This window comes from Pyricularia grisea (assembly GCF_004355905.1).
Source record: "Pyricularia grisea strain NI907 chromosome Unknown Pyricularia_grisea_NI907_Scaffold_7, whole genome shotgun sequence".
NCBI lineage: Eukaryota > Fungi > Ascomycota > Sordariomycetes > Magnaporthales > Pyriculariaceae > Pyricularia > Pyricularia grisea.
In genome coordinates, this window is record NW_022156720.1 from 2,957,194 (window position 1) to 2,978,179 (window position 20,986).

The following is a 20,986-nucleotide window of genomic DNA, read 5'->3' on the forward strand; positions in this document are numbered from 1 at the left end:
TTATCCCCTGTCAGAAGGGCAAACGTGGATCGTCAGAGTGGGTGATTCGACGATGCAGGGACAGGTCAGGTCAGGTCAGGTCAGCCCGCTGGTAAACAGTGGTAAGACGCGAGAAGTTTGTTAGGCGAGGGGGGGTGGGGGTGTGGGAAAGGATAAAAGAAAAAGAAAAAAAGAAAAAGAGGACAAGATAGACTGCTTGGCACGACCTGGTTGATGGGCGGTGCGAGTTTCGTAGGGCGTGAACGGCGGCGGGCGCTTTGAAGAAATGAACACAAAAAAAAAAACCCGCTGCTGGGGGGAACTCTCTAGCACAATTTGGAAGAATTGGACAGGCTGATTGATTATGACCTAGCAGCAGCAACGGCGGGCAGACGAAACCTCGAGTGTCATTGGCTGAGCTGCCCTGGAATGTGTGAAACAGCAAGGACTGCACGGAGCCCCCTTTTCGTAGCCCCACTTTAAGCCTTCGGTGGTGGCGCCGCGGAGGCCAGCCAAAATCGCAATCTATGTGCGAAGGTAGTGTTTTCAACGGGCTCGGCTTTGGGGCGGGCAAGGATATCAGACCGCTGCATAAACTGGTTTGGTGATCAGTCTGTTTTGTTCGTCTATTAACAAGAGACAAGTGATACTAATCGGGACAGGAGACTTATTGAAGCAAATATTGGAAATCTGTCGGAGTAATAGATGATCAAATAAAATAAGGTCGGGACGCTCTAGAGGGAGTGTACGGAAAAAACTTTGGATGAAGCTGATACGACCCAGACCCAGAGAAACGGAACCGAGCTAAACTCTTAGCCGTTGGAACTGCCACACATACCGCAACAGTTACAGTATGTACAGTCAACGATGAAGCAGTTACCGCGTGACGGTCAACGGACAACCGAACTCTGTCTTTACTTGCAGCCCGCTGTCCTCAATTCACGGCCATTCTATCTATACCTTGCCTACCTACCAAGCCCAACTACACAAGCGACATAGAACGAGACGAAAGCCAGGACCAGGTGCACGAGTCAAAAATGACGATGGAGCCTATCCAGCGGGGATCCCAATATTCAGGGTGGGGGTCCCATTAAATCACCTGTCAAAAATGGCATATTTCAAGGAAAACAGAGAGCACAGATTCTCGTATACTCCTTGTTTCCAAGATTAGTATGGCCCAGCGGTAAGATATTAATCAAGGCAAAGCAGCCACTCGCTTGAATCCTTTTAGCTATTGCCTGTGTATTTGTTTGGCTGCCTTGAATTGGTTGTCAAGCCGGTTGCCTATTTCTAGATACGTACCTGCCTAGGTATGTAGGTACCTTGCCCTACGGTAACTGCCTGACTTGATACCGGGTGTTGCTTTATTTCATACCTCGCAAGTAAGCATCGCATCTTTCAACTTTTCCCAAGGAACCTGTAACCGAAAGCGATGAGAGAAAGGAAGCCTCCTTATCAGCTTGTTGATTCAGCGTAAAACAACAACATAACAACAGGGGGGAAAAAAACATCCCTTCGTCTCCGTCCATCAATCTACAGAACCCATCCAATAATGCACTTCCGTCGGCTCTTGTCTAGAAGCGCCTCAGGCCTCGCTAAAGTTAGGCTTTCCCACACACCCCGCATCCACCATACTTTCTACTCCGTTCAAAGAAAAAAAAGAAAGAAAAAGTTACCAGGTTCACTGCGTATATAATACCAAGTACAGAATTTATCCGGTTCTTGATGCTTTTCAAAGAGAATCATCGCCCGCGTCCGGTGGATGCACCCTTGGCATCATCGTAAAACGCGCCGGTGAATGGATGCTTGAATGTTGTTGTCATCAGTTGGTTTGGTTTTGTGGAGACTGCAACGGAGTCTAGGGCCGGGTCGGTGTGGGAGTGTACATGTACAGTACTGTACAGTACGGGCTTAGCAAGGCAAAGGGAAGTACGTAAGGTACAGTACAGTACTTTCGTACTGACGCCGCATGCGGCTGCGTGAGTTGTGCAGCACCTAAACCCCACCAGCTGGACATCCAACACCGCCAATCTGCAGACTCCAAGGCATTCGCGCCCGCTGGGCTGACTGAACCGCCGACCCGTCGGGGGTCGGGTTGCGCAGAAAAGGCTGATCTAGGGGTCCTCCTGAAACAGCGTTTGTTTCGGTGGTTCCCGCCCCAATCCCACCCTCACCCTGTGTGTTAGCATGCGCATACGATGTTTAAAAACTTTTTTTCTCTCAGTGAACTACAGTTCAAGTAGGTACCTTAGGTAAGGTAAATAGGTACGTCCCAGCTACTGTATGTACCTGATGTAATACCACGCACGTATCACTTCGTCGCTTTGTACAGTCGCATTTTTCTTGGTTTTTACTTAGTTTCCCCACCAACTGTGTTCTATCAGCGTGTCATAGTAATTACTGTGGTATTTATTGTGTCCAATTGAGTATATACAAGTTCCCTGTTGAACAAATATAATTGACAGATAGATAGTATTGACAGGTGTTAATATACTGTATGTATGTAAAAGTCGGTCTGAGTTAGCTCATTTCACGCTCAATGCCATTATCCATCAATAGCCAGGGTATATCCAAGTTACAGGCATGCTTGACCTTAATTGAACGAACGCATGGCTTTACCTTATCTCGCTAAAGTAATTATAGGTAAACAAGAGTTCAAAATGTGACAGACAGCTTTCATTGTATGTGTAACTAACTCACTTCCCGGTTCGGTCTGAGATACAGTAGATGTCATCTGCTTTTGTTTTGGTTTTCAGGCATTGATATTGTTTAGCAGCCACGGTCGCAAAATTACAGTTGCTGTCGATTTGTATCAGAATCAGACGGAGGAAACGCTAATCTTATGATTCTTTCCATCGGCCCATGCGATGCGAACCAGAAACACTCGTTGAGTCTGGACCCAAGTAGTCCGTTGAACTTTCAAAAACGTCGAGCCGCCCTCTTGAATGTTTGCCCAGCCATCATGCATTCCCAGTGAGAACCAGTATACTTTTTGTTATAGTAAAGGTCTATTTTATGCGATGCCATGTTTACCGGTACCGATTGCATTCGCTTCTCTCGAGCGCCCGTTCCAGGCCTCGCTCGCTCGCATGTGTGGCCGTTGAAAGTCGCGGCGCAGCAAACTTGCATTCTTCAAGTCAAAAAAGAGTTTTTTTTTTTTTGTCTGCCAACAGCGACTCAACCTGTAACACCGCCCACATGCCACGCCAACGTCGCACGTGTCGACTACTTTACGTAGCACTGGAATAGATAGGCTTGGGTTTTTGGGGGCAGGAACCTGCATGCTAGGGAAAGCGTTGCAGCCATCGCCAAGGAAAGAATCCCCGAGATGCCAAATCCGGTACTTGGACCGCTAGGTGTTGTTGTCGCAAAATACCACGCTAAGGAAGCAATCGTACCACGCAAGGGGGGGGGGGGGGAATAACTTAAACCACAAGACCATTTTTATCACCCCGCTCCAAAGGCAAATAGAAAAGCAATGGCGGAGGCGAAAAAGCAACCACAAAGCTCACGTTTCGAAACGCGACTCCACGATCAACGTCGTAATCACCTGTTGGCCAAGCGTCTACTGAAACAGCCTCATCGTTAGCCCCTGTGATCTAGCAACACCTTCCCACCAAAGATGACGACTGGGGGAGTTAGATCTTCCAATTTTTGCCCGAACCGATCATCACTCTTTGGCCCCCACATTGGCCCCCTTTTTCAACGTGCACCTTGTCGTCGTGTTTGTTTGTTGGGTGGCGTATTGACGTACGACTGCAGAAGTTGATGGGGAATATAGGACTGGAGTATTTATAACGAGATATTTTTGGTATGCATACCACTTTATGAACAAGAAGAGTCGCTTCAGTCAGATCAAAAAAGCCGAACTGTTGGCGCCGCGGTAAAATCCGCCGCCATAACCGAATTATCGCCACCCTTTTCTACCTTATCTTGGGTACCTTACCTAAATTAGCTCCCAGTTACCGCTATCCAAAGGGCGCAACAATCTCTTCTCAGCAAAAAGTGTTCTAAATGCGACACTTGACTAATGTTAAAGTTACAGCGAAGTCTGTTGTCGAGAATGGAAGGAGAGTCGTAATTGCCGAGCAACTACAACGTACGGCACAGCACAACGGTAAAGAATTCAATCGAAACAAGGTAGCAATGCTTCTCGAAACAAACAGCACATATCCATGTGGCAAGTCAACTCTTGCCTATTACGGCATTGTCACATTGAAAACAGTCCAACCCAACGTCGCGTAGATAATCTGTATAAGGCGCTTGGCTCTCCGAGTCTCCACTTCACGTCGCAATTTTAACCGAACGGACTGCTTTGATTTTTATTTTTCCACGACTAGACAGTACCTACCTACCTGTGTGACCATTGCTGTGCAAAGCGTAATATATTACAGACTTGTGCCTGAAACGACGAGGCTTTGTAGAGCTTGTCTGTATTGCCGCTGCGCTGGTAACGATGACAGATCAATACTGTAGGCTTGGTCCAACAGCCAAGGCAATCAATCTTTTACCTCAGATCCTGATGCTACGTAATTGAGCTGCTATGCATATCAGCAGATGAAATGAGCCATGATCCGAACCGTTATCTGTCACCGCCACTATATTTATAGCCGCACACCACGTTCTCACTTTAATGGCATCGATGTCAGAAACGTGGCCTGTGGAAACAAAGCCATCTTGGCATGAATATTTTGAAAGGATGTTTTATGTTTATTTTCTTTGGGGTCCATTCAGATAGTGGCAACTATACCATGGTAAGCAACATATGGCTGATCCTTACCTATCTAAGCAGGGTAGTTGGGCGTAGGTATTGATTGGTACAGTATTGTGTTGATCTCGAAAACCCCAGCCACATCTGCGACAGCCACAACTAACACCGCCACATCTTACAGCTACCACTACTACGTCATACATTTCGAAACGATTGTTGATGGAATATTCGGGTCAACGTTGCAAAAGCCCGAGGTATGCAAGGCACATTACTGGCATGCATAATTCAGTAATATTTTACAAGTTTTTGTTTCCTTAGATTCTAAGTGGCAAAAGCCTGGTTTTTACTCTCAATCCACTGTGTGCATAGTGTTACTAATCTCGATGTCTGTGGGATGATAAAAACCAAATCACGACAAAAACATACCCAATGCTCGCCAAGAAGGGAGTACAACCTGTGGTCCTAATATAAACTAGATAATAAGCAAGATGACGAGAGGAGGAAGCTATTGCCATTCTAACCTAATACCTGGTACATACATGCCCTCCACGACATACAGCTCATAGTCGGAACAGTTCGGGGAATGCAAACTTGTGCTCGTATACAGTCCATCTCACCCACCTTACGTAGGCCTTTCACCTCAAAAGACCCCGGCAGTCCGGCAGCGCTGCCATTGATCTAATAGGTTCCCGTCCTTTGAATTGGGGAGGTACGGTGCGACTGTGGTTCTGCGGGCCCTCATTGGTTGCCAACAAATCAGGTTGATATCATAGCTACCTCGCCGATGGTAACTGCCCTATGCCCGAAAAAAAAAAGATTGTTGCAGCACATTGAATTGTACATGTAGCTTTCTCCAACTTTACTTCGTCTCGCGATCCAGAGAAACACGACTTTTCTTCTTCTTCTAAGCTGGTTAAAGACCCAATCCAGACCAAAACCCTCGACAAGAGTTGCCTACCTATCGTCATTATCACACCCCAAGGAACTCGTACTGCATGGCTAATCAACAGCGGTTTCCCACATCCAACACGGGCTACTAGAATCAGTCTAGCCTCGTGTCTGCCCATCAACAGCTGATCTGATCAAATGGACTCACAGTTACACCGCAATGCTATTTTATTGTCCCACCTCGGCCTCGTCACGAAGATAAGGTCCACAAGGACCCCCGAGGCCGTCAAGCCCCGGAGCTTGATCGCCAGGCTACCAACCTAGTTCTGAGATTCTTGCTCAACCATGGAACAAGTAAGCTCTCTCAAGAAGACGCGGACGCTTCCTGGATTAGTGCGAAGGTCTTCTGCCAGGCCACGGGACTCGTCATTGCCCAAGCTTGACACCGACGTAGTCCCTGACCTGTCAGTCACGTCACCGCCGGGAATACAAACCTCGGCATCTACGCCGACTCTGACTGGGAAGAGGAACAGCATAGCAAAGTCTCTGCGTTCTCTCGGGCTTGGCTCGCCCATATCTTCACCAACAGCCTCATCAACATCAGTATTTGCAATCTCAGACGGGGAGTCGGTATCTCCACTGCCACGAACCCTCAGAAAACAAAGGACCGTGTCTATCGACTATGGAGGCAGCCAGCTGGGGCGCCGAGAGTCCTCACGGTCTATCTTCAGCATCAGTGCCGGCTCGCATGAGACTACGTCAGTCTCTCAGAGCTCCACAAACAGCATCGATGGGAGGATACAGTGGGATCTGCAAAATGTCAAAGGTGTCTTCAAGATCATCCTTGAGCAGCATTTCCTGCGCAGCAAATCGGCATATTTTATTGTCACCAACAACTATATTATTAGGGTCAAGGGCGTGGCCGACGTCCGTAGCTTGTTCCCATCGCTGCCGCCGGACATGCTCCCCGGTTGTCCTACCTCAGCCTCCAAGATTGAACGCCCCGCGAACCCTGAGGTATTACAGTTGATACCTATCGAATCGCTCGTCTCAGCATCCCGAGCCGAGAGCTCGCGGCCTTACTTTGGCATAGAGCTCTGGTGGAAGTCGACATATTCACTCGCTGCGTTTGGGGCTTGTCAGTTCTTCGCAGAAGATCCCACGATGAGGGATCTGATGCTCGAAAGCGTCCATGCAGCCGTGAGAGAGAAGGATGATACCAACTTTGGTGTTCCACGGGTGGCCCACGAGGTAGAGGAGAGGATTTGCGAAATATCTCGACGAGAGGAGCCGGACTATCCACTGTTGCAGCCCGAGATGTTCCCCGTCGGAATCAGGCTGGCTGACAATGCGAAATGGGCCGAGAACGAGTCCTTCTACTTTGCGATTGGGATGAATCTATGTTATTTTATCAAGGCAGCACGACCAGCGGACAAGAAGGGGTTGATCACCACCTATGAAAAGTACGGAATTATGAATCTCGAATGGGCTAATGGCTGCTGGGCGCCACGGGAAGATCGTTTTGAGCTACGATTTCGGTTTGTTCACCCTCCTCCTCTATGACGGATCGGTTATTGACCAGTCATGTTTCTTTGTTATCTTGTCTTCTTGTTAGACACTGACAACTCTCGCAGAAAGCCCCTTGAAGCCAAGCCTACGTACCTGCACATATCAAGCCGGTTCTCACACCACATATTGCAGACACTGCTCAAGGCAGATGAGACCCTTAGGCCGTGTTGGCCAAGTAGTCTTCGAAGAACCCAGGTTTTCAGGGTTGACCAGCTTCCGCCTTCAGTAATAGATGTCGATGTGGCAACAGGAACATCAACAGAGTTTGGCGGACTCCACAGAACACACAAGGCCTTCTGCGCCGCCTATGATTGCCAACCAGTTGATTGGGAAATGCGCCTCAACGGCGGCTTTGGTCCCGAGTTGCGCATCCTGCCCCCTCGGGACGCGAGACCCTCCTATGAGCCTCGCGAGCTAATGGCATTGCTAAGAGCTGTCCGCTACAACCGGTTCATTGGCTCCATATCATTCCGCGGTGTTAGTCTCAGGCCTCTCTGGGATAAGTTCGACAGCTCACGGCCGGAATCAGTGGCTTATATGGGCCCAGATGGTATGTATCGGCTTTCGCTCCTTAACAATGTGTACTGTGACATATTAACCTTTCACTGTATAGAGAAAATCATCAGCTCCACCCTCTGCAGACATGTGCAGAAAGGATCAGTCCTATCTCAGGAGATCCATGCATTAGCATTTTGCTTGCCGTCACTGAGGCAGATCGACCTCACTGATAGTCTTCACAATCTTCCACGTTCCCCACACAAAGACCCAGACCTAGGCATACTATTCCCCATAATAAACCTCATCGGTGCCGGTCTAACAGCCTGCAATCGGATTCTTGTAGCTGGGTGTACTCTGGGATCGGCTGATGTTGCCGCGTTAGGTAAGTACCCATCAACATAAGGAACGAGCTAGAGGGCGCGGACCGCTAACGCCATATGATGAGGGTTTCAGTATCGGGCTTAGATCAAAGAAGTCCCGTTGATGATGACTTACAGTTTGGAGTCGAATTGAAAGCTCTAGACATATCGAGATGCTCCCTATCTAGTTATGATCTCACAGCTATAGTCGAAGCCCTCATGGTTCAGTCTCGATCACTTGAAGCTCTTGACATTTCCCAAAATATGGGCCGCATATCCCCCGGCACTATTTCAAGATTTATCGATGCTATGACTGGCCTGCACAGCTTGAATATTTCTGACGCGGTTATCGGACAGGATGAGACGAATCTTTTGTCCTACAAGAGTCTTGGGGGGTTCAAAAGCATCGAGCGTTTAAACATTTCGGGATACAAGATGTCACTGGATACGGAGAAGGCCTTTTTGGCGTTTCTCGAGATGAAGGCTATCGATCAACGCCAAAAAGGTGGCTTCTCAATAGCATCACGCGGCCTCGAGCGAATACAACTCGACAGCTGCGGGATTGATGGGCACCGGGCCGCACGTATCATCAATGCAGCTTCAGGACTTCAGGGGCTACATATCCATTTGAACGGCAACCCTATTGATCAAGGGGTGGAAGATCTCGCGTCTGCCATTGCATTTTGTTCCGAAGGGAGCTTTGGGTTGCATTTGGACATGATCGAGTTCAACAGGGTTGAAGGATATGTTCGGCTCGTCCAGGCCATCACCGTGTCCAAACGCTTCATCTACGTCTCCCTAGCGGGAACAGCCCCGCCGCCGCTACCCAGTGCGGTCTGTACCCCCGCCGTCTCGGATGCGCTGGAGCAACTCTTCGCTCTGAACAGCTCTATCAGAGTCCTCGACTTGTCAGGTTACGCCGGAAAGCTCGACGAGGGACAGCTGGGACGCGGGTTCGGTCGCGCCTTCAGGGGGCTCGGTCGAAACGACACAATACGAACCCTCGTCCTCCGCAACCAAAATCTCAGCACAGAAGTCGGTGACCTCGGTCTCGGAATACAAGAGAACCGGGCCCTGCGTCGACTCGACATTGGCGGGTCCGAGATCAATCTCACAGCTCTTTTGTTCTTGCGCAGATCTCTGAAGTCGAACCGAACCATTGTGCAGCTCCCCTTTGGCAAGGAGCAACAGGACCGTCTCCTCGAGCGTGCGGTCCACAACGTACCGGAGCCGGCGAGGACGGTGGCCTTGAGCGACCTTAGACTCGAGGTTTCGAAACAAACTGTTGGGATTCAAAAGATCATTGCGCGCAACCGCAAGGAGGCCGAAATGGTCGATGACGGCGAGCAAGTCGCGAGTATACTACTGGGCGCGGAAGGCGACCACGGTCTCAATGTCGACGAGCAGGACGAAGACGACTTGCCCGTCTTGCCGTATGCGGCGCGGCCGTTGCGTCGTCAGAGCCGGCGCGTCATCTCTTCGCTCATCGAGCCCGAGGTGTTTACCAGTCCTTATCGCTTGAGCGACTTGGAGGAGGCTTTTGCGAGTGCGGGGACGAGCAAGAATATGGATGTGTTCCCAGCCCGTCGTTTCTAGCAGCCAGCGTATTTTGTAAGATTTATCCCACGTTTTTGTTTGTATTTCCTTTGACCGATATAGTGGGGTTCCCTTTTTCTTCTCTTTTTTCTTCTTCATCGTATTACATGAGCGTAGCGTTGAGCTTGGAACTATACCCAACATTTGATTTCATATTACGAGTGCGGGAGGTCTATCCATGTTATGTTTGCACCCAAGGGCAGCGGGAGGGAAATGTTTAGTACAACCCTAGACAGCAAACCTTGATATGAGTTGCAGATCATGGCGAACCCAATGTGATATTTTGTATTAAATCACAATGTGAATATAACTGGGAAATACAAGAGGAATTGGAAAGACGGAAAAAGAAAATGCAGAATGACAGCCAAACATTTGCCAATCTAGCCAAGGTGAAAAACACTAGCATAAATAAACCGTCAACGCCCCTGACCCGATAAACGCCTATCCCGACCAAAGGAGAATAACAAACATAGGAAAAACCATGCGTCTCTTGGAAGGGCACGCATGGCTCGAGGCCCACACTTTGGTCCCCAGGTATCGGATCGACATGCCGATGTAAACTTTGAGCTTTCGTCAAATGTGCTCCACTGGCTCCTCTGGCAGCAGCTCTTCAATCTCTTCATCGACTTGGAGGAACTTGAACGGAGGCTGGACAATGCCATTGAAGAGGAAGGTAAAGTAGACCAGGAATCCAAAGCCCAGCACCTGCAGCCACTTGAACGTCTCCCAGCCGAGGCCGAGGGAAACGATCCAGATGAAGAGGGTCCTGCAGGTGTCGATTGTCGAGCGCGAGGTGGCACTGACGGAGCGAGTGACGGAGAGTCCAAAAAAGTTGAATCCACTAAGTTTGCAGGGCAGCGACTGTTAGTTATGTGACGTCAAAACCAAGGCCGTTTGTCATGTTGCAGGCCGGTACATAATCGTATGCGAGGACAATATAAAGAGAGAAAATGTCACTTCTGCACTTACCCGATGCTGATCATAATGAGGACACTGGAAACCAGCACCTTGGGGTTCTCAACCATCTGCCGCCAGCCCTCAACCATGTCAAAGTACCCATATTTACCGGCTTCGGTGCGGCCGACGGCGAGGTGCATGACGATCATGCCCAGGACGGTAACGGAAAAGCCAAATATGCCCTCCCAGCCGACGACGCGGATTGGCTCGATGGTCGAGCGCTCGAGGAGCCACTCCTCGGTCACGAACTGGGTTGCGGTGAAGATCTGGGCACCGGCGATCAGAAGCACGCCGACGACGGCGCGCAGAGCATTGGCATCTAGACCGCCTTCGGTGGTGGAGGCGACCTGGAAGGGCGAAGACGTGGGCACCACCTCGCTGTGTGGAGAGCCGGGCTTGGCCTGGTCAGGATATATGGCACCGGCGAGGCCGACGATGGCAACGCCGGTGACGACACCGACCAGAGACAGCCACTGGAAGAGGTGCAGCCTCCGGCGGAGGAACACAACGCTGAACAGGCCGACAAAGAGGACAAGCGCACCCCTGGTCATCTGATATATAGAGGCGGCCACCATGAGCAGACCGGCGTTCATGAGAGTCGTACCACAAATGTCGCAGATGGCGGGTATGGCGAGGAGGAAGACGCGAACGCCCGCGAGCATCGAGTCATGGCCGAGGACGGGCTTGGAGCCGTTGAGGGCCGTGTTGGAGTGCACGCTGGCGTCGTCCGCGTCGGGGACCTCGTCGGAGCTGCGGACGGCCTCGTAGCCGGCGGCCTGCTTCCTGGCCATGTAGCGCTCGCGGAGTGTCATGAGGCCAATGACTAGCCAGCAACCCATCTCACCGACGAACATTTGTGCCGTCTGGATCACGGGCTGCTCGAAGTGTGCCCGCTTCTTGGGGTCTGGGTCCTCGCAGTTGCGGACGCATTGATTATCCTGTTGAAGGGGAAGGTTGCATTGATTGTGGTTAATTATTGATCAAGTAGAGTCTCGGGAAGTGATGAAAGGCATCATTGGAAAAGTTACGGTTCATCGTACTTGGTACTTGGTCAACAGTGTATTGCAAACACCGGTCAATAACATCATGGCCACCAGAAACGGGACCATGGCTCTGGACGCCATCTTGGCTGATGTAGGTCGGGTCAACCGAACGCGATGAGGAGCTGGATTAGTTTCCGCTGGTGAATTGCTAGGCAAGTCGTCAAGGTATAGTAGCAATGTTGGACAAGCAAGTAATTCTGGACGTATGCTTCGCGATTTCTGTTCCAAGCTCGAGTCAATTCGAGATCAGCTCCCAATAATGTCGTCTAAACAAAAATTGCTGAGAGCCGAGCTGTTGGGGTTGGATTGATCAGTCAGTCAGTCAGTCAGTCTCTTGTTCTCCAAAGCCACTAACGAGTCTCTGCCGTCTGTTAGCCGGGCTAGGTTGGGTTGTCTACGTACCTAAGGTTACCTGCCTACCTTACCTAAGGAGTGAGTGACTTGCTTGGCTTCTGACTCGTCCAAAAGATCCCCCGGCTAAGGGTGACGCTATCATTAGGACGCGACACCTGACCGAGCACCAAGCGTCGGGGGCTGGTGGGCACGTGTGGGTGGTTGCTTGTTCACCCCTAATGAACAACAGTAAGCTGGCACCAGACACGTGCCTCCCTCCCCGCCTGGGTTCTAGGCACTGGGGGAACCTTGTAATCCAAGCAAGCCCCTAAGATAAAGGTGTTTTGCGAGAGTCGCTAAATCTAGAATACTGTCCCCACAACTGGGGGCGGTGCACCCACCTGCAGGTACCTACTAGACTAGTAGGACGGGTATCTGGCTTCGGTGGCATTACAGTAAGGTAAGGCAGGCGCCAAATCATAGTCAATGGTTCATCCACCGTCGCATGAGGGGCAATCCAATCCAAATCGGGAAGTAACAGAGAGGGGTTTTACTCGAGTCTGGATGCGCCAGCAGCTGGGGAAATTACCCGCAGAGCCGTGCTCCCCAAGAGAGGGAGGAAAAAAAAAAAAAAAAAGAAAAAAAGAAAAGGGCTCGAAACCCAAGCAAATCAACTCGCTACGGTACTAAACAACCAGCCAGCCCGGCAAAACACCGCCGCCCGCAGTCTTGGGAGCCCAAATTTATGCGTTGTTCGATGTAGTGTGTACCCACAAAAGGACCATATCCCGATGTCCCGCGAGTGGGAGACACGCAAGCCCGACTTGGTTCACGGACAGTCATGTAGTGACCGACGTCCGGTTGTACACCTCTTTACTTTGGTTGCTTCGATTTAAAGATATCATATTGTCAACACCGTACCGACCAAGGCTTTCTTTTTATTGGTTTAAATTTTCTTTCCATCGTGGCAGCACTGCCTCCTTGCCCAGTGCGGCCGGGTATGCTTGTGTTTACTATGCATGCTTGGCGCCGTGACACTGGAACTTTGAACTTGCCTCAGGGTGAGGCTTTCAGGCCATGAGAACGGAGAGCAGACGAGACAGAAGAAGCCCTGGTCTTGTCTTGTTTAGCGAGTAATTTGCGACCATTTTCAAGTCTGCCTTGAAAGAACTTCGAGCAATTTACCGGAACAGTCGGACTTGCTTCGGTGCCATAGAGTTTGTTTTTTTGTATAAACAGACATCTATCCAGACCCGGCACTTGTTTGAAAGGTTGTCGATCCCACCAGTCAGTCACTCCTTTAGTGCTGCTATTGGAAACTCATTGAGTAGAGAGCATGGAAGCGAAATCCTTGGTAAGCAAACAAACAGCCCTATGACGGCCAGCCATTGTCGGCCTTTTTATTTTTTATATTTTTTTTTATTCTATTTACTATTTACTTTAATCAAACCTGCCTGCATAAGCTATCCATCTAAATAGGTAAGGCAAGGTAGGTAGTACATTTGTCCAGTCACTTACACAATGGGTCCCTATCAGGAATTCGAGCGGTTGGCCCGTCAAGCCACCACTAATTCGGAAGCCTTACGAAATGCAATAGCTGCTGCTGAAGCATGTTTTCAGGCTGTCGACCATGCTTCGTCTCCGGCAGAAAAGGCACGCTTGACACGAAAGTTAAAGGAACTACTTGCCTATGCCGAACAACTTAAGAAAGGCCCCTCGCCACAGACTTGCCCTGTGGCGCCTGGTCAGTCTCGTCGCCTTCCTACGTCGGAGAAAACCATCATACTGCGCTCTTCTCGCCTCCATGGTCATGTATTTCCACCATGGGAGGCCCCGCCATCTGCCAACAATTTTAGACTGGCAGACGATGGCACATTATACCAGTAAGACTCTACAATATCTGCCGAAAAACAAAACGAGGTCTCTTTTTTTTTCTTTTTCGTTTCGCTTGAGCTAACTAACAGCTTTCGGGCTCATCCAGAGACGAGTCCGAGTTCTGTCTCTCTCCCAGGCAGCAGGATATCTTTGCTGGGTGGAAAAGGCCCTCTGAGATGTTCTCATTACCAACCAGGGCTGGCGACGGCGGGAACAATGCTGCACATAAACTGCCGTCAACATTGATGCAAAGAGCTACTACAGAGAACGATTTGGTGCAGGACATCACAACCGACTGCAGTGTTGTTGCCAGTTTGTGCGCTGCCATGAAGCATCTCAGTTGCAGAGAAAAACCACTGCTTGCTGATCTAATGTATCCGTTTGATGCAACCAGTTCGACACCGCTCATGTCTGAGAATGGCAAATACGTATTCAAGATGAACTTCAATGGCTGCTTCAGGCACGTATCTATTGACGATCGCCTTCCTGCCTCCCGCACATCACGTACGCTATTTGTCGTGGATAGAAAAAACCCTCAACTCATCTGGCCTGCCCTGATGGAGAAGGCTTACCTCAAAATAAGGGGCGGTGGCTATGACTTTCCAGGAAGCAACTCGGGGACTGATCTTTGGGTTCTCACCGGCTGGATACCTGAGCAGATTTTCCTTCACGAAGACACAGAGCCAGACCAAAGCTGGGCGCGCATCAAAGATGGCTACGACCGTGGCGAGGTCGTCGTGACTCTTGGTACCGGGAGGCTGTCACACGAAGAAGAGGAGGCGCTTGGACTGGCTGGCGAACACGACTATGCCGTTATGGATGTGCGAGTAGAGAACGGGGTACGACGGATGCTGGTAAAGAACCCCTGGTGTGATGGCCTTATCTGGAAAGGGGTCGGCTCCTCGGCCGTCTTGGAACCAAAAACGACACCAAACTCTCCAGCAGGAAACTCCCCGGCGTCTTTGACAGATGGAATGACGGGCACATTCTGGATCTCGTTCGAGGACATCGTCCAAAACTTTGAATCACTCTACCTCAACTGGAACCCTTCATTGTTCAGCCACCGCCAGGATCATCATTTCACTTGGGATATACCAGATCCCATGTTGGCCAACTCTTTCGCACGGAACCCTCAGTATTCAATCTGCGCTCAGGCTGATGGCACAGTTTGGGCGTTGCTGGACCGCCATTTCCATGACGAGGAGCTTACAATTACTCGCAACCGCTTATCCACGTCGTCAGCTCGTAGGTCGACCAGTCTTCCTGATTCTCTCGGTTTCATGTCCCTCTTTCTCTTCTCCAATACAGGCGGCAGCCGTATACAGTTGCCCGATCGTCCTCGGTGGCTTCAAAAACAGCCGTTTGTGGACAGTCCGCAAACGCTTTTACGCTTCAGGGCCAGGAGAGGGGAACGTTACACTCTTGCCGTCGCGCAGTCCAGCCTCCCGTTGCCCAAATATAACTTTAGCCTCTCCTTTTTCAGTCGCTCACCGCTTGAGGTGAGCAAAGCCGATCCCGAACATGCCCACTACACCACAATAACTGGATCATGGACGCGGCGTTCCGCGGGGGGCAACGGCGCCGAACCCACATATCTTTCAAACCCGCAATACTCGATCAAGGTCACCACGCCCACCGCCATATCACTTCTTCTCTGCACCGACAACCAAGACCTGCCGTTGCACGTGGACCTCCTCTGGTCAGGTACGGGCGTAGCAGCCAGCGGGAACGCTCGTGAGATTGTGGCATCTAGCGGTGAGTACCGTCGTGGGAGCGCCCTGTGTGCAGTATCGCGCTCGTGTCCTGCTTCTACGGCCGCCGGCGGAGCGTCGGTCCTCCAACCGGGTATGTATATAGCTGTACTCTCTACCTTCGAGCCTGGGCAGCTAGCATCGTACACTCTCGAGATTGGCTCCTCAGCACCCGACGGCCCCGTCGTTGTGGCTCCGGCCGCCCGCACCGGGGCAGCTGCCGGGCGCCTGCGAACCGCTCTGCCACCCGTTCCCCAACTGCCGCCCTCCCGCTACCCGCCTACGACGGCCCATGATGACCAGGACTCGAGCGACGCCCGTGGCCACCGCGCACCAGTGATCGTGTCGCGACTCACCAGGCTCAGCGTCGCCGTGGCACCGCGCTCCGGCGGAGTTCACGCCGTGCGCGTGCGCCTCGAGGCCGGCACCAACGCACACCGCCGCGAGCTCGCCTTCAGCGGCGGCGACACCCACGAGTTTGTCGACGCGGCGCGGGGCGCACGCACGCTCGAGGTCGATGTCGACCCGGGGCTCGCTCAGCGCGAAGGTGGGCTCTGGGTCGTGATTGAACAGATGGGAGGCGGCAATGGGAACGGTGCGGCAGCTGCCTACGTTGCTGCCCCGACGGTCGTCGAGGTCTTTAGTGATAACCCCGTTCAGCTCGGGCCGTGGGAGTACAACGAGCACTAGACTAGTTACAGAGAGGGTGTTTTTTATGTGATACAGTGCTGCTGCATGTTTTCATGGGAGTGGAACCACCATTTAGTACAAAGGCATTCACATATGGTTTGCGATTAATACAGTACATGTGTCCGCACTAGGGGCTTACCATCACTGCTACATATTTTTATATAACCTTGATAAAGCGTCAAGTTGTTTAAATACGAGACTCCCTGACTTACGTAGCATACGTACACACGGAATAGAAAGTCGGCAGTGTTTCCTGTCTTTGAGTAGCCTTCATGTAACAAAGCACGGTTGAGAAATATATGATTTCTTTTGCGACGTTTACGACTCAACTCCCGGTCAGGACTAGACAAAGTGTGTCCCTCTTCAAATCCGCCCATGAAGACGTCGGATCCTTGGTGATCAGGTCCATACCAGGCTTCCCCCTTCCATGTCTCCCCATTCGGCGCAAGACTCGTGGCTTTTCGGGTATTTTCTCTCCCCCTTCATTATCCCCCCCGCCCATCGGACAATGCCCTTGCTCGCATGTCGATCCAAACAAACAAACAAACCCCGTCATTTCCAAGGAATTCAAAATGATGATTGCCATTGACGTGTAAAGTGTCCCCAAAAATAGACCGGCGAACAGGAACATTATATTGACGAACTGCATGTGGATATATCAAGTTAATGCCGCGTTGCATCCTTCTTTCTTTCTCTGTTTTTTTTTTTTTTTTTCTCCTTCTCTTCTTCCCCACCCCCATCACGAATAAGGATGGTGTCAGTCACATAGAGTCTCGACCAAGGGATGTACCTCTTTCGTCTATGCGCATTTATTTTCCATGACTCTTCAGTGATGACTGCTACCATGCGGCGAGTAAGCATAGTCGTGTGATGCTTACTTCTCTTTTCCGATGTTACTCTTTGTCTAAGTTGAGTTTTGAGTGCTTTTCTGTGTCAAGATGGATTTCATCCCTTGCCTGGAAGGGACTGCTTCTGGGTCTCAGAAAAAAAAAGAAGAAAAAAAACGGCTTCATGTTCAAAACTGGTTGTTGATTGGAACTATATTGAACTCTTCTGAATGACTTGAAATACAAGGGGGGAGATTGCCAAGGTATGTGCAGGTGTTATTTCGCAAGCGAGCCGTTCCCCGGACAAGTTCTTTATCCGCGCAGTAGGAACCATGCCTTTGTGCCTACTCCATCGCAGCTCAAATTTTCCGAGTTCTATCCTCGTCACTTCCCCCTCCATTGCTCATGGTTCGTTCGTGATTTTGCTTCTCCTCCCAATGCTCCATAATGGTTTCAAATAGAGAACACGCCCAGCTTCCCTTATGAGCCATCGATCGGGTGAAAAAAAAGAGAGATAAACGCTAAAAGGTTCTTTTACACGACTATTACCATACCCATGCCGCCAACGAAACGATTCCAGCTTCAAATTTCGTAATGTCCATATGCGCCGGTCCTATATCCGTATATATCCCGAGCGGCCAAGTGTCCAGGGCCGCTTATGATAACGAGACTGATAAAAAGTTGTAGCTCCGGGCCGGTAAGATGTTCGTATGCCGGACCCTCCAGGGACCGCCATGAAGAGGAATAAGGCCAAGAAAGAAAAAAAAATAAAGAGGATTTAAAAAAACCCCGCCACAGCTTTCCAAGTCTGCAAGGCCAGGAATATTAGGTCGAAGATAAAACACCGAATAATGAAGAATGATAAAAAGTCAAGCGCTGGTCTATCGGGCGTATACTGTAAAAAGGGATATGCAAGTGTCGAAAGTGGCTTTCGAAGACTTAAGTAGATAGACGTCCCTCAGTCTTGGCTTCTGTATGTTTTTATGAATCAAGTCAGTGTCTGCTGCTTTTTACTGGATGAGGCGTCATGAAAGTCTGCGTTTTCTTGAGTTGACTTACCCTTGACTTGCTCGAAGACCTTTAGCATCTTGCGGCGAGCTCCCAGGGCGTTTACACCCCGTTCCTCGAGCTGCTTATCATCAAGCTCGATAAGATCGACCCAGCGCATGTCCTTGAGGTTGTCGGTGTACTTGTGCAGACGCAGACTGCGAAGCCAAGCGGGAATGTCCTGGAGCAGAGTAGGGTCGGTAGGGTCTTCCGGAGGCTTCGAGGTTCCCCTACGACCACGGGGAGAACGTCCGCGGTTCATGTCTGAGTGGTCAGACAGGTAGCCCTCCGGAGCCAAGCCACCCATACCAAATTGACCCATGCCGACCGGGGCAAGACCACCGCTCATGGGGTTCAAGGCGTTTCCAAGCATGAAGTTGTTGCTCTGAGGAGACGCGAAAGCCATACCTCCAAAGCCAGCGGCCTGCTGCAGGGCAATCCCTGGAGAGTTGGGGCGCGAGCGATTGTTGAAGGACATTTGCTGCTGACCCTGCATAGTCAAGAGCTGATCACGGCTCAGGACCCTGCCGTGCTCGTCGACCATAACCACGTTGGTCGAGGGGATCATACCCGGCGACAGAGGGTTCTGTGCCGAGTTGTCATTAGATCGGGTCCGGCGGTACTTGCGTACGTCATCCAAGGCGAAGCGGTTGTTAACCGTAGACATGGCGGCCAACTTCATGGCGGTGGCGTTTGCGAGCATGTCTGCCTGGCCACCTTGTTGCTGCGGGAAGTTCGCTGCCATCGGCGTGTTGACCATAGAAGCCCAGTTACCGCCGCTAGGCCCACCGAAGGGGGACCCAACTCCAAGCTCACCGCCAGGCTTGTCAGAAGCGTTCAGAGTTGTGTTCTGGATCTGTGCGTTGCCACCGAGCTGACCGGTACGGGGAGATCGCAAACCAGCGCCAATGGAAGGTGCAGCAAACTGGCCCATGGGAGCCTGGCCCGGAGAGGGTTTGGCCCGAGCTGCATCGCCACTGCCCCAAGGGGAGGCGGGATGCTGGCCGTTGGCATCATTACCCTCGGGGGCACCAACCAGGGAGTTGCGGTTGTCGACAGCAGTGCTGTTTCGGTTCGATGGAGGCTGGTTTCCTGTCTGTTGGGTAAACTTGGCCTTCTCAGTCGCAATGGCGGCGGCGGCATCTGGGAACATCATGTTGATGGTCGAAGGGTCAAGGCCGGACTGGCGTTTGGCACCTTGGGACACGGGGCCCCGGGCAATCGAGTTGCGAGCAGAGTCGACGCTCAGCTTGTTCATGGCGTCGCTAAGGCGGTTAGACATTGGATCTACAAGGGGAAATTGTTGTCAGCAAACGCAGTTATATGACTATAGCTGGCAAATGTGCAATAGTAACTGACCCTTATCAAAGTTGGCGGGCGACAGAACTCCTGACATGGGATGGTTCTTTCCCATCTGTTGCAAGACCTGAATAAAGAAGCGGATTTGGACCTGAGTCGTCTGCTGCAGCAATGCGTAAAGCGCAGCAGTCCGCTCGGCCTCGCTAAGTACCCTGAACCATTGCTCGATGGCACTAAGCTCGTCCTTGAAATCTTGATCCAGTGTGGCGGCGGCCATTTCTTCCAAGGTAGTCTCATACTGATCAATATCAGCGATCCACTGCTGGGCAAGCTTGTCTTGCGGATCAATCTCTGAGTTTCCTTGGCCGTGATAAAAGTCCGAGGACGGGCGGGCGTTGCCACCGCGCGCGGCCGAGCCGGTCAATGCAGCGACATCGGCAGATGCACGGAGGTGGGAGCCAGAGCCGACGGCGCGGGACGACGGGGGACGCAAAGAGGAAACATTGGAAGCCTCGGGGGTGCTCATTCGGTTGCTGGCGGCGTGCGTGTTGGAAGCCTCGGGAGTGCTCATCCTGTTGGAGGCGGCGGACTGAGCAGCTGACATATTGGGCGTTGGCGATGTCGACGAATCGACCAGTCAAGAAGATGTGAAGCTCAGCGTTGATTAGGGGTGTGCAGGCTCGGCACAAGGGAGGGAGGGAGGGGAAATAAAGAGAGAGAGAGAAATAAGATGTTGTAGAGGTAGTCTAGCAAGACGAAAAAGGTTTGCAATGGGTATGCAGGTACGTGTTCGAAGCGGGTCAGTCAGGTCAGGGACCAGTGGGCGGCATATGAAACAGGACCAGAAGGTTGTTCGAGGTTATGGTGGGATCGAAGCTGATCAGTGAGTGGCCCGTGACAGAGTAGAGCAATTGTTTCGAGACTTTCCCAAGGACCCCGGATTAATGCTACTTCGCCCCCCAAATTTGGAAATGGCTTAACGAAGTAGGTATATTGGCACGTATAGCTTGCCGTGCTACAACGTGCGAAAGGTCCGTTCGTCCCAAGTCTAAACCGGATGCAATCCAACACCGTACCACAGAACCGAGGTTCTGCTGAACAAAAGTAGGTATTGAATAGCTTTGGTTCTTGCAGCCCAAGAGAAGTAAGTTGCCAGACGTGCCTGGATAGTCTCGTTTGTCGATTCAGTAGTGACCAAAAAAAAACAAAAGAACCAATATATCGAAGGATCGGATTTTTGTTGACGAGCAGCCTCAAAGGATACAGCAAAAAGGTCGTAGGGTGCTACCAAGAAACTCCTGCAGCAGCCGGCTGATGACCTCGAAGGAGTGTCCTGAAAAGAGAGGAAAAGAGGAGAAAGATGCGAAGTGCAGTACGCACACGCAAAAAGAATAAATTTCTCTTTATCTGTACTCTGGTGGCCGAAGCGTTGCTGCGACGTTGACAGGGGCGGGGGAAGGATGGGGGAAAAAAAAAGTCAAGGAAAAAAAAAAAAAAAAGGTCGGCTGCAAGAAGCAATAAAAAGGAGTAGTAGTCTCGGAAAAGCCAGTTGGAGCAATGAGAG

General features: G+C 51.0%; 5 protein-coding genes across 5 annotated transcripts; 2 read left to right on the forward strand and 3 right to left on the reverse strand.

Annotated features, from left to right (window-relative positions):
• Window positions 1-458: 458 nt before the first annotated feature.
• PgNI_09907 (uncharacterized protein) lies at window positions 459-2,104 on the reverse strand (the record flags this gene model as incomplete). Its single annotated transcript, XM_031129888.1, has 3 exons — window positions 459-575; window positions 818-907; window positions 1,940-2,104. Coding segments are annotated over 3 exons (372 nt in total), but the record flags the coding sequence as incomplete, so codon positions are not given.
• Window positions 2,105-5,923: 3,819 nt separating this feature from the next.
• On the forward strand, window positions 5,924-9,600 carry PgNI_09908 (uncharacterized protein; the record flags this gene model as incomplete). Its single annotated transcript, XM_031129889.1, has 4 exons — window positions 5,924-7,116; window positions 7,213-7,697; window positions 7,761-8,027; window positions 8,207-9,600. 4 exons carry the CDS (start codon window positions 5,924-5,926, stop codon window positions 9,598-9,600), a joined length of 3,339 nt encoding a protein of 1,112 aa, XP_030978027.1.
• Window positions 9,601-9,805: 205 nt separating this feature from the next.
• On the reverse strand, window positions 9,806-11,966 carry PgNI_09909 (uncharacterized protein). Its single transcript, XM_031129890.1, has 3 exons — window positions 11,598-11,966; window positions 10,570-11,495; window positions 9,806-10,441 (listed from the first exon to the last, which is right to left on the reverse strand). The coding sequence occupies exons 1-3, from the start codon at window positions 11,679-11,681 to the stop codon at window positions 10,174-10,176; spliced, it is 1,278 nt and encodes a 425-aa protein (XP_030978026.1). The 5' UTR covers window positions 11,682-11,966; the 3' UTR covers window positions 9,806-10,173.
• Window positions 11,967-13,454: 1,488 nt separating this feature from the next.
• PgNI_09910 (uncharacterized protein) lies at window positions 13,455-16,493 on the forward strand (the record flags this gene model as incomplete). The annotated part of the gene is made up of 2 exons (XM_031129891.1): window positions 13,455-13,816; window positions 13,915-16,493. 2 exons carry the CDS (start codon window positions 13,455-13,457, stop codon window positions 16,247-16,249), a joined length of 2,697 nt encoding a protein of 898 aa, XP_030977913.1. The 3' UTR covers window positions 16,250-16,493.
• Window positions 16,494-17,275: 782 nt separating this feature from the next.
• PgNI_09911 (uncharacterized protein) lies at window positions 17,276-20,877 on the reverse strand. Its single transcript, XM_031129892.1, has 3 exons — window positions 19,483-20,877; window positions 18,136-19,410; window positions 17,276-18,047 (listed from the first exon to the last, which is right to left on the reverse strand). Exons 1-3 carry the CDS (start codon window positions 20,024-20,026, stop codon window positions 18,016-18,018), a joined length of 1,851 nt encoding a protein of 616 aa, XP_030978123.1. The 5' UTR covers window positions 20,027-20,877; the 3' UTR covers window positions 17,276-18,015.
• Between the last annotated feature and the right edge of the window lie 109 nt (window positions 20,878-20,986).